The 13,218-nt window shown below is 31.6% G+C and overlaps 1 protein-coding gene and 1 non-coding gene across 3 annotated transcripts; both read left to right on the top strand.

Annotated features, from left to right (window-relative positions):
* The first annotated feature begins 1,222 nt into the window (after positions 1 to 1,222).
* TRNAE-UUC lies at positions 1,223 to 1,294 on the top strand. The gene has a single exon. It is a non-coding gene; the product is annotated as a tRNA-Glu (tRNA).
* Positions 1,295 to 6,097: 4,803 nt separating this feature from the next.
* On the top strand, positions 6,098 to 12,114 carry LOC123883590. Of its 2 annotated transcripts, none has more exons than XM_045932437.1 (7): positions 6,098 to 7,236; positions 7,567 to 7,788; positions 8,039 to 8,106; positions 8,408 to 9,869; positions 9,978 to 10,117; positions 10,566 to 10,752; positions 11,321 to 12,114. In XM_045932437.1, the coding sequence occupies exons 2-7, from the start codon at positions 7,638 to 7,640 to the stop codon at positions 11,956 to 11,958; spliced, it is 2,646 nt and encodes an 881-aa protein (XP_045788393.1). In that variant the 5' UTR covers positions 6,098 to 7,236; positions 7,567 to 7,637; the 3' UTR covers positions 11,959 to 12,114. The 2 variants fall into 2 exon arrangements, with proteins under 2 accessions (XP_045788393.1, XP_045788394.1); XM_045932438.1 differs by having other exon boundaries at positions 6,145 to 7,236; positions 10,569 to 10,752.
* The last annotated feature ends 1,104 nt before the right edge of the window (positions 12,115 to 13,218 follow it).

Below are 13,218 nucleotides of genomic sequence, written 5' to 3'. Positions count from 1 at the left end.
AAAACGAGGACTGTTGGAGCTCTCCACACATTGAAAGGAGGAGATTAAGACCACTAAACATCCAATTAATTATTAATTTCTCTTATCCAATGAACAATCAAGTTCAATGAAATTTTTTCTTCAGTCAAAGATTATGTAAAAGGCTCCATATATTATATCTCTATTAAATTGCATGTGATGTTTGAAAGTTGATGCATGTGAATGATTACATTACAAGTAATGGATTCTTAAGTTCTTAGTGGTCCTAAATGTGTCATGCATCCACCCTACTAACTCACCATTAACAATACTATTAAATTTTCTTGTTAGGGCAAAGACAATGCTCAACAATATATATTGCGTGCACTAGTGATTAATTGTACGTGTGGGAAGATTTATTTTCAACCTTATTACATTTGAAAACTACTAGTCATTGAGGGAATCATGCACCTCTTTTTAAAAAATAAAAAACTGTCTCCACAATGAAAATTATAATAATATTTCACTGGAAAATTTTAATATCTAATTAATGGTGGGTTCTACTGAAACTTGAAAATTATTTGGAATATCCGCAACTAAAAGTTGTCATTTGAAAGTAGAAGCTCAGCTCATGCCATTATTTCTTCATGTGAATGAGACATCATTCAACAAAAATAATTGTACAAGTTATGTTTTTCTTTCACCACCACCAGTTTAATCTAGTTCGGAGTCAGTTTTGGCATCAAGTGGTTCTAGTCCCCTCTGATCGCAGTTGTGGGAGTGATCATCACTATCAAATTCAGCATCAATCACCACTTAACTAAGTTATGTTTTGAAGCACGCGTATTGTTTTTTATTTATTTATAAATTAGCATAATCAGACTCAATTGATGACATTTGAAGTGTTAGATAAGTTGTAAGAGCTTAATTTTTAATCTTCAAAATGTCAAATAAAATTTTCATTAATATCGCTTTAATTAATAACAAATTTTCCTTTGAAAGAGACCACTCGCGAGAATAGAATAACGGTAAACTTCCACTTCTTCTAACATGTACCATGAATTGTCTTTGGAGTTTTGAGATTTTTCAAATGATCTTTCATCATGGACCAGATTAAAATGGTCCTAGAACTTGTGACTAAATAGAAAGAAACATTAATATATTATATTTAAGAGAAACGATTTTGTTCTTGGTGCTTGTATTAAAAGTGGAATAAATGAAACAATGTTTAGTTAAGTTTAATTTCACCTTGTAATCAACAATATCCATTGTCGTCCAGCGGTTAGGATATCTGGCTTTCACCCAGGAGACCCGGGTTCGATTCCCGGCAATGGAACTTTTTACTCTCCATCCATTTTTTCAACAACTAATACTATACTTCTTAGTAGCGAGTTTTTTGCAGGACATTTTTAATTGAGTAATTTCTTTTTGATTATTTAAAAAGCCTATGAGATTAAGATCACTAAACATCTCGCACTTGTAATGTAAAAATGTACTTTAATTGTAAAATACCGTAGTTTTTTCAGAGTTCAGACACACATAAGTTATGAATTAATAAAAATAAGTCATCAACAATGAATTGATCCAAATAGTAAGAATCTTAGGGTTCTTTTGGCCTGACTTTTTTTCTTTTTATTTAAAGCTTATGCAAATAACTTATGCAATTTTTATATATTATTATAAGTTTGTCAAGGTAGTTTATGATAAAATAGCTTATAAAATTACAATTTTTACTAATGTGAACTTATAAAATAACATAAAACTTAATTTATATTGCATAAGCTCAAAAAAAGCTAGGGCAAACGGACCCTTAGTCCTCTTAAGTATATTGTCAGGGGTGGAGATTGGTCATCGCTAACGGCGGTAAAAACTTCGTACCAATATCATGGTAATAAAAAAAAAAATCATAATCCTGTGGAGAAATAATGTTACTAAATCTATTTTTTTTTAGTAAAGATTTATTTTGATCACTCACAAATTTTGACCGGACAATTCAATCTTTAATAAAAATAAAACTAAAATTATTCATTAACATTTTCTTACCAAGGACAAATTAGTAATAATTAGTCCTCATAATGAAAATGTAAAAGACTAATTTGAGTTTTATCTTTGTTAAAGATTGGATTGAAACGTCAAAAATTTGTGAAGAATTAAAATGGATTTTCACTCAATTTTTTCTTTCTATATGATCAGCTTATAAGCTGTAAATTCAAATTTTGATATCGTCACCTTACCACATCTTTGCATAAAAAGATATTTTTAAGAAAATGGTCATTCATCGTTCTTAACTTGATCAATTCTCATCGGCTGATCGTTCATTAGCTAATTAATTAATTAATCATGTTCTCCATATACCTAAATTTAAAGAAATAAATATTGATCCACATTTTTTATTTAGTCAACTCACAAGATGTGATTGATTTTAAGTTGCCCAACTTCTATTTTCATTTTTTATTTCTAATAAACCACTTTCAACTTCCTCCCAAATAGTATCTAGCAAAATGATTACTTAGAATTTTCATTTGTTCAACTCTATATATGATGTAGTCATTTAAATGTTTATTCAATATTATAAATATTGAGAACCAATATTAACATTCTTTAAGATTATATATAGACTTGATAGCCAGATTCAATTGTCAGTTCATTATAAGTCGGTTGGTTGATTATAATTCAGTCAACTAAAAATACATTAGTGGTGGAGCTAGCATCCTTAGTCAATGAGTGCAAAATAAATTTAACTTTGTTTTTGTATTTGTAGACGAAGTGACAAACACTAGTAAAAAAATAAACGGTTAATTAATTGAAGTGCAATGTCGGTGACATGGAAAATGAAGTGAAATGGCAAACATGCTGTCTCATAGGATGTTTTCTCTCTAGGTCTCCCATGTATCTTTTATACCCCAAATATTTCAATTTTGGCCTTTCTAAAAATTTCGGTTCGCAAAAACCGAAGTTTTTTCTAGTTCAAATTCAGGGAAAATTCGGTTAACAGATATCGAATTTTTTTTCAAGGCAAAAAAAATTCGGTTCTTAGCAACCGGAGTTTTTATTAAAGGACAAAAAAGTAAAATCCAGGAAGAAAAAGAACCATGAGAGCCTAAAGAGAAAACATCGTCTCATAAAGAGTCCTTGTCAATGGAGTGGACCAGGACAATAGAGAAACAGAACAAAACTTGGTGGACCCAACTGCTTTCAATTAGTGGGGGCCCAATTTAACTATTTTAGGCCCAAAGTGCTCATCACATGTTTCCTTCAAAAAGCATTGGCATCCCAAAAGTAATTTGCATGCCTCGAGTCAATTTTGCATCAATAGATTCTACATGAGTTAACCATTGATATTTAATTTTGTAGGATACTCAAATCCTTGACTTTATAAATATTTCAATAGTCTCTAATTTTATTAATTTGTCAAGTGGATCTATATATTTAACCACTTATTATCGATTAAGTTTCTATATTTTAATTTTGTCCCTAACTTTATTCGTTTACAATCATTTAATCCCTAATAAATTTTCAAAAGAACTAATATCAACAAAATTTAACAAAACTATAGAATTTATTGAAATATTCATAAAGTTAAATAGTTAGTGACCTATTTGAGAGCGTTCTACAAAGTTATTGATCAATTTAGTAGTTTACACAATTCTATCCTAACGAAAGCAATATCCTATTGGTAAGAAAGAATTTTTTTTTAATTAATTCATACATATAGTGAGAGATGAGAGGGAGTGTATACTACAACCTAAACCATCAAAATAAATGTGGAACTTTTTTTGTTTTTGACTAAAATTAAATGTGGAACTTAAAAGGAGTTAGAAGGACTAACAAGTATATATAGTCCAAGAAAAACTACTATATCATGACCTAAATTGGCAAGAAAGTTGGCATAAGTGCTATAAATAAATATAAATAAGAAAGATATTTCAATTAGGAGCATGAATGAGGTGAAGTAAATCAATAAGAAAACATTGAATTATAAGGTGTACGTGGGGTAGTCAACCATTATAATTCAAGAACATATGTCTTAGATACATTGGAAGCAAGTTAAAAGATCGCTACACCAATAAAAAAAAGCTAGATTAACATTACTTCCTAATCGGCCTACAAACCAAAACCACGATATATAAATAATTTTGTCCACTATAGAAGGTACATTGATACATTCACCTCTAAACAATATGTATTTCACATATGTCAAATACTCCACGTCGTTGCCGACCAAATGATATGCCGAAATTGCTTGCTTTTTCTACCGTTTGCTATTTTACCAAACTGATAGAAGTGTTGTTGGACCTGCAATGGTGATGTAAAACTTGCATTCATCCATCCATCGAAAAATATGTTGCCAAATTTGCACAGATATGCAACAATTAACTTCAACAAGCAAAATAAGAAAATGTAGAGCTGCCGAACAAGTTTTAAGCCGTATTAAAAGACCCTACAACTCAACATAGGAGGCTCTAAATATTATAACGAGAAGTTAATAAAATGAACAAGGTGATCTCTAATAAGACTAGGACCAAGCAAAGAATGATCAACAAAATTCCCGTATATGCAATTATGTATATTATCATGCAAATAATAAAATAAATTAAAATTTTCTATGTTTATTTTGTAACAAGTTGGTAATATTGTTATACTTTTTATATCGCGATAAACCACACAAATCGAACCAAACCGAACCGTATGCATTCTTGTCTCCTAGTTTAAATGACTTTTATGCACAAAACTGAAATAACTCGCACCACAAACACCCCTAATATATATTGTGTCTGGTGATTGGTATATCGGGATCAATGATTCCACAATTTTTCATAGACTGACCCGTAAAATAAATAATTGTTGTTCAATTCACATTTAGCCCATATAAAAATTGGATTAGTCCTCGTGAACTTAACTCAGTTGGTAGGAATATCGTACTATATGTGCAGGAGCCCGAGTTCGAACCCGTGACACTTCACTAATTCACCTTTAAGGTGGATTTTCTAACCACCAGACTACTTGACCAAAAAAAAAATTGGATCATGTCGTCTCTATAGCTCAGTTGGTAAAGGACATCACATATTATATGCAGGGGTTGATGTTCGAATCTCGAATACATCACTTATCCACTTAAGAGTGAAATTTGTAACCACTAATTTTGAAGAAAATAGATCATGTCTAACTAGCTCATTTGACACTACTATCAACATCTCTGTGTTTTTCTAAAAAAAAAAATTAATATTAATAAAAAAATTAAAAGTATCTTCTAGTTTTAATATTTTTTTTATAAAGTAAATTAAAGCTAAGGAAATGATTTCCAAATCCAAAACAGAAAAAACTACATGGTTCAAAAAGGCTTATAAAAATATTTACATTTATTTTCCTCCTAATACATTTGACTTTATAATTTTGTTGACTAAATTATTAATACAAATAATATTTAAACATGTAATGTTAATTTTGTAAAGAAAAATGTAAAGTTAATAAATACGGTCAAATGCAGTTTTACCCTTCCAATTTTGAATAAATCAGACTTTTACCCTCCTATATTTCACTAAAACAGTAATTAATCTCTCAATGTAACTCCAAATTTAGTGGAGTTTGATTCTGTGGAAAGCTAACTCGATTACGATTATTTTAGTACCAGTTTGGTGAATTATCGATCAAAATTGAGGTACCAAATTGGTACCAAAATTACCGTAATCGAGTTAACTTTCCACATAATCAAACTCCACTAAATTTGGAGTTACAGAGAGAGAGAGATTAATTACCGTTTTAGTGAAATAAGGAGTGTAAAATTCCGATTTATTCAAAATTGGGGGGTAAAACTGCATTTAAGCCAAAAGTTAATAAAGACATATGATACACGAGTTCTCCATTTGAGGGAGAATACCAGTACCGGATACACATCCATATCAGTACCAAATACATACCCGTACCTTAATTTATGTCTTTACACGTACACTAGTTTTTCTAAAAATGATGAACCCCGTACCAGGCAACTAGATAAATACTAATCCCCACGCCAAAATTAAATATATACTCCGTACCAGGCAACTAGTATGTATTAATTAATTAATATAAAATGTAAATAATACTAATAATATAATTCATAACGCCGAAAAAGCTTAGTCTCCTCTACTCTTTTTTTTTTGTTTTTTGACAAATAGTCTCCTCTACTCTTCAATGGTGGCGTACACGTCAATCCCCTCTTTGTCGTTTGTATTTCTTTTTGGTGATCATGTGTTTTTGATCTTTGAAACCAAAAACAGTAAATAGACAGACACAACACATCCCAAAACCAAACCTTTGTTGTTCTTTGTTCTTCTCTTCTCTCTCTCTCTCACAACAAAAACAATCTTTGATGTGGTCCCCACAATCTAGCTATGTCCTACAACACCAACACAACACTATGACCATTTTTAAGTGTCACCCAACAACAACATTGTAAACCTCTCCACTTTCACTTTCCATCCAACAACAAATTCTCTCTCTTTCTTTTTCTTTTCTTCCACTTTTTATCACTATTCAATGGTTACCCCTTTTTCAATTATGCCTTAACAAATCATGGGTCGGTGTTAAATTCCCATTTTTTTCACTTTTTTGTTGTATCATAGATGCCCAGTTAATAAAGTTTTGATTTTTTCACTTGGGTTGTGAATAACTTGATGCCAATATTCTCTTTCAGAGATAAAGAATTTTGCTTTTTTGGTCAAAATTGAGAATTTTGCAATTTTGGTTTTTCATTTTTGGTTTTTATAGTGTAACTTAAGAGAGAATTTTCAATTTTGTGTTGAGAGGTTTTTATGGTGATCAGTATTATGCAGAAGTGAATAGAATTGTGTTTGAATTGGTGATTATGAAAATTTGGATTTGAATTATTTGAGAATTTTTAGGATAAGTTTTAGTGGTGAGTGATTTTCAAACTTCTTCATCACGTTTTGATCATTGACATTTATTGGAAGAAAAGGGGAATCAATGTGCTGTGTGAGATTTTGATTCTTTTACAATGAAGAAAAGTTGAAGCTTTACAGTTAATCTATCTTAATTGGCTTTTTCTTCTAAGAGAATATATCAAGATTATTGGTATTTTCAACTTTATCTGTGGAATTGCATAATTCATACATTGATATTTGATACCTTCTCCTCCAAAGGAAGCTAAAATCTCTTGAGGAAACTTGAGGGATTGAAATTGGAATTCTTAGATGCTTCAAGAGTTGATTCATGAGGTTGCATAGTTGTCTTTTATTCCTTCACCATTTTGAGTCCTCCAAAAGGATCAGAATATAGGAGGTACTCAATTGAAGCAATCTTATATTTTATTTTATTTTTGTTCTTTAATTGTTTAATTCTCACTAAATGACATGAATAGTAGCTCAATTTAGATGCATTATGCATAATCTGTATGAATTTAGCTCAATCTTGAAGCCTGGATCTGCATGAATTGATTTGAGAAATGTGTTAGCATGAGCAATTGAGCATATATTTACCGAATCATTTGTCCCTTTGTTAAGGTGTTATACATGGACTATGATTTTTTAGAGGCATTAGAGAGAATTATGATAGGTTTTTGGTTTACATTTTACCGCGTTTATTTGCTGAATGTGTTGGTTAATCTATCAGGTTTGCAATCTTACCTCTGACGTGTAGGCCAAAGAAAGAGGACAGATAGAAGTCAAGTGTGGTCAATCAACATGGCAAAGAAGTCCCAAAGACGCACTGTGCGGTATGAGAGAGATAAGTCGGGATGTATGTGGGGATTTATTAGTATGTTTGATTTTCGCCACGGTCATTTCACTAGGAAGTTGATTGCTGATAAGAGTCAAAGCAGCAAGCACTCCGGCGGTAAGAATTTTGCCAACATTTTTAGAATTTTACAAATTCGACAACTATGCTCGTGTGTGTCTTTCTTTATGCAAAAAATAAATGAGTATATGTTGAGTAATTGTGCAGTAACTTCTGTTTGAATGTCGAACATTGTTTTCGTAATGTTTTCAAATTGAAATCTTTTATCAAAATATGTTTTCCCTATCTTAATAGAAGCATGTTTGAATCCATATTAATTGTTGAAATTTGCAATTTTTTTTCCTTACAGGTGTTGTACATTCTAAGAATAAGTTCGAGGTGTTAAACGATATAGATGAAGATTGTCAAGGCACTTTTGTAAGTCTCTTGATCATATGCTTACGAACTCGTCAATTTCAAACTCAAAAATTGAAATTTTACAAAATACTAAATAGTGTTGTCAATCGTGGATGGCAGCAAATAGTGGTTTGTTCAAATTCCACTACGCAACAATGATGTAGTGCCGCTATATTTTGTACTAAATAGCATATCACAAAACAATAGCGACTTTTTGAAATTCCGCTATTGCTATAGCACTGCTATTTAAGAACGCTGATACTAGGACAGTATTATGGATGCTTGTGTATTTATTAATATCACTATATCCTGAATTTTTCAGGACAGTGTAGAGAGTAAAAGACCAACAGTGAGAACTATTATTAATAAGCCGAGTGTGAAGAAACTCATAGAAGAAGAGATGTTCACCGATCAAAATGCAATGAAGGATATAGATAATTCTGAAAGGCGTGAAGTCTTCCTGAAGTTAGATTCCAAAAGAAAAAAGAAATCGTGCGAGAAAAAACAAGATATCACCGATGATTTAAATCTTGATGCAACATCGAAATCTGAAACTTCACATCGTCAGCACTCAAGGAAGCAATCTAAAGATAATCTTGATGTGGATACAATAATCGAAGAGTTTTGTAATCTAAAAGGTGTTCGTTCCATGATACAAGGCAATGATGGAGAAGTAGGAAAGCATGCACAACTAAACCAAAAACAGAAGAATGCTGTTTCCGGAAAAAATTCAAGAGATGCGATTCGTGAATTTGTGAATCAGATGATATTGAACGGAAAAGATCCGGTGGAAGCTAGAAAATTTCTTTTCTCTGATGAACTAATGGAAGCACTTCAGCTTATAAGTTCAGATAAGGAATTGTTTATTGCATTTCTACAAAATCCAAATCCACTTGTATTGAAATGTGTTCAAGAGTTTGAGAATTCTCAGCGGGAGAACGACAATGAATATAGTCGTGTTACAGGCTGCAAATTCTCAGAACAAGATCATGGCAATAAAGAACAAACTAGTGAGATTGTTAACCAGAAGAAGCATAACTTTTTCAGGAAAAAAGTGAAGTCTCAATCAAAAAGTTCAACAAATGAAAATGGAAATACCGGCATTTCAAATAAAATTGTCATACTAAAGCCAGGATCAAATACATCGGAAAATTCTAAAACAACCATAAACAGCCTTGCCTCGGCTCTAGATTCTCATGATAATGTCAAGTACGGTAGTCCTTCTGAGAGAGGTAGTTCACATTTTTCGCTTACTGAGATAAAAAAGAAATTAAAGAATGCTATAGGAAGGGAGAGACATGGAAAAGGCATCGGTAAAGACAATGTTGGAATGAGATCTCCTAATAAAGATCATTTCTTCATTGAAAAAATCGCAAGACCTTCAACTGGTGTTACTAAAGGAAACAAGACTGGTAAGAATAAAGATTCGGAAGCGGTTGTGGATCGTGAAAAGGGTGTTTATCCAAAACAAGTGGTTTCTAATTTATATATTGAGGCTAAGAAACATTTGTGTGAGATGATAGGTAATGAAGATGAGAACACGGACTCGTCAAGTAGGCTACCTTCCAAAACGCTCGGAAGAATAATATCTTTTCCTGATTACAACTTTTCTCCGCTTAACAGTCCTGGAAAGGAGTGGGAGGATCGTTTTGTGACCGCAAAGAGGAGACTTCATGGTGAAAGCTATAACAATAAGTCACAAGAAATTAAGTCAGATTCGAATTTCTCAGACGGTATAATTAGCGGTGATAAAGAGGAAAATAGGGATGAGATAGTTATTGAAGGTATCATGTGCACAAATATATAATTTTAAGTTATCGGTGCTATATTAAACTTTGGTGGCGTTTGTTTTATATATTTTGTTATTTATCATTTTCTTAATTTCTGTGTAGGTGATGTAGAATCCACAAAAGACGTAACTATTATAGAATCTTCCTCGGAACCAGTTGACCTCAGTGCAAGAATTGAGGAACAAAGCCATAATATCTCCGAAAGTTCTGATTGTGCAGGATTTTCTCAATGTTTAGAGCAGGTATATAGTATCTCTATCTGCACGACAGTTAATGATTTATTTAAGGGTTAAATCTGTTTTTAGTCCCTACAATTTTTCAAGTTTAGTCCCCTTGTTCAAATTATTTTTTTCAAGTTTAGTCCCTACGTTAATTTGTCCAATGTCCATATTTTCTTTAATAGGAACTGAATGCAAGGACTAAAAGCATAATATTTTGTAAAAAATACTAAACACAGTGACTTAAACTTAATAATTTTTTTGTAGGGATTAAAATTAAAAAGTCGTAATTTTATAGTGACTAAAAACATATTTAACCTTGTCAAAAAAAAAAAACATATTTAACCTTTGTAAAAAAAAAACAAAACAATATTTAACCTTTTATTGAATGATATACTTTTATGGCTTCGGCTTTGGTAAAGTGACCTTATATTAGTTAAATTTTTATTCAAACTTTCATTTGTTCTATCAGCAGGATGTAACAGAAGAAAACCAATCATCATCTCCACTTTCATCGACCTCTCACTCTTCAATCACTAGGGAAACTAAAGAGCAAGAGATTGTCACTGATGTGTCTGCACGACCAAGTCCCGTGTCTGTTCTTGATGCACCATTCTTAGAGGATGATGCCACCTCTGCGAACTCTAGATTTCAACCTGGTAAGCATCCATGCACTCGGCCCTATTTGGATAAACAACTTAATTAAACACTTATTGCATAAACACTTATCATAAGTGTTTATGTATAAGCTATTTCTTTAAAAAATGAAAAAAATATAAGCTATTAGATGTTTTTGCAAGCTATCCATCCTGAAGAGTTTATGGAAATAAGCTAAAAACAACTTATGAACATGTCATGAGTTGTTTCCATAAACTCTCTCAAACTGTCACAAGTGCTTATGCCAGTAGGTAATTCAAATAAGTCGATCCAAACAAACTCTAAAGTCTTGAAGGGCCTATTCAGAAATGTTATCGGTTTTCTATGTCGCTTGTTTATCGGTTTTCTAAATTAGTTTATGGGTTTTCTATGTTGCTTGTTTTTACTTAAAAATGTCATATTGTTATTGGTAATTTATCTTACAATTCATAAAAAGATTCAATTCACCATTTGGAAAATAGGTTTTTCGATTCACAATTTGAATCTCGATTTGATAACTATGCTTTGTAGCATACCATTTGTTTTCCATATTAATTTTAATCTGGCACCATGTTAATTCATGGTTTTCAGCTGAAGTACCGGTGCGTCCCCTACATGTTCAATTTGAAGAGCAAGATTCTTCTCTTGTGAATGAAATCAAGAGAGCAAAATATTGTATCGAAGAAAATGAATCGATATATGTTTACATCGAAGCAGTCCTGCAAGCCTCTGGATTGACAAGAGATCAATTGTTGATGAAATGTCTTTCTTCCGACAAGATACTAGATCCTTCCATGTTTGATCAGGTAGAATTATCACCAAACCGACTTTGCCATGACCGGAAACTTCTTTATGACTGTATCAATGAAATTCTCATGGAGGTTTGTTGCGATTACTTCGGGGCCTCGCCTTTTGTATCTTTTGTAAATCCTAGCATTAAGCCAACTCCAAATATGAAAACGGTTATTCTCATGGTCTCGGAAGGAGTGTGTTGGCATTTACTTCTCTTGCCCCCGCCACACACGTTGGACAAAATTGTTAGGAAAGACATGGAAAAATGTGGAGCATGGATGGACCTTCGATTTGAAGCCGAAACAGTTGGTTTTGAATTAAGCGATGCCATACTAGAAGAACTGATGGAAGATACTATACTTAGCTGTGTAAGAAGTAAAAGTCTAGAAGGTGAAAGTTACGAGCATAACAACGACAAGAACATCGCCGATGTGTAAAAGAAAAACGACTGTTTTTTGTTCATACTAGGATTTTTAATACTAAACAGTTTTATGGTGAATGAGAATACTAAAATAAGCTAGTTTGAAACTGCTTCTTACTGAAGTATAAAAGATGATTCTCTTGTTTGCAATAACAAAGTAACAGTTTCATTTTGTTGTGTGTGCTACCACTTCACTTAGTAAGGGTTTTTAGTTGTTGTAGAATTTGATATGTTGATTATATATATTAGTTGGTGTGTCATGATTTTGTTTGATATCATCATCATCATCATCATCTACATTAATTATTTGTACATCTTTTTTTTCTCTTATGGATATATTGGATGGTCTATTGTATGTAAACCGAAGTTTGGAAATAATTGTGAACTATACTGTGAACTACTGGACAAAGCAAGAACTCTAGTCATCACGTCCTAACAGTGCCAGAAGAATTTTCTGATAGTCTCCAGAAGGTGAAAATTTTCAGTTTAGCCACAGTTTTTCGAAACTCATTTTAAAAGTTTTTCGATTTGTAACTTTGACGAAATGCAGGAAAAAAAAATGACAATATTGGATGGTTTCTAGGGGTTAAGGGTTAAATATAAAGGGTGGGAGGAAAAATTTTCATCATAATTTGTATTATGGCCCATATATTATGAGAATATATGATATGCCCATAATTTGAATCAAAGTAATTAGAATTGGACCAGTCATTGAACCGATATGCTTTTTTTTGAACAAGTTGAACCGATATGCTTATTGGTTCAAGATTCAACCGGTCGGATAAACGTTCAACTAAGTCAGACCGTTTTTGCTTATAAAAAAAAAGTCAGGTCGTTTTTATTAAATATGAGTTTTTATATTTATATAAAGAAATAATATATTCATATTTTATTAGTCAAAAACAAAATTCATATTTTACACTATTAATTAAATTAACTCAACAATTCTCATATTTAGTTCATTTTAAATTTTTTATTTTATATATGATTATTTCAATATAATAAAAAGCTTATAAGCAAACAAATTAACACAAAAATCATGAATCATCTCAAAACTTCATGTTTTTTCTTTAAAAAAAAATAATAAATATAATAACTATTCACTAACCATGTATTTTTATGTCATTTTCACAACAACGAAATTTATCAAACACTTTCATTTCAATATACTACTTTTCAACTATATACTATCGGCTATCATCTAACTTTTTAGCTATAGGTTAATTTTACCAAACAGCTTCTGCTCAATTGAAAAAATAAAAATTGAGAACTCCCT

Source organism: Trifolium pratense, linkage group LG5, assembly GCF_020283565.1.
Source record: "Trifolium pratense cultivar HEN17-A07 linkage group LG5, ARS_RC_1.1, whole genome shotgun sequence".
Classification (NCBI taxonomy): domain Eukaryota; kingdom Viridiplantae; phylum Streptophyta; class Magnoliopsida; order Fabales; family Fabaceae; genus Trifolium; species Trifolium pratense.
The sequence above is the reverse complement of the archived record's forward strand: the minus strand, read 5'-3'. Positions and strand labels throughout refer to the sequence as shown.

Excerpts from the sequence above, each read along its gene's own strand:
- LOC123883590 (XM_045932437.1), top strand. The coding sequence starts at position 7,638 with ATGGCAAAGAAGTCCCAAAGACGCACTGTGCGGTATGAGAGAGATAAG. Across the intron at positions 9,870-9,977 it reads GGATGAGATAGTTATTGAAG|GTGATGTAGAATCCACAAAA; the intron begins GTATCATGTGCA and ends ATTTCTGTGTAG. Across the intron at positions 10,753-11,320 it reads GAACTCTAGATTTCAACCTG|CTGAAGTACCGGTGCGTCCC; the intron begins GTAAGCATCCAT and ends CATGGTTTTCAG.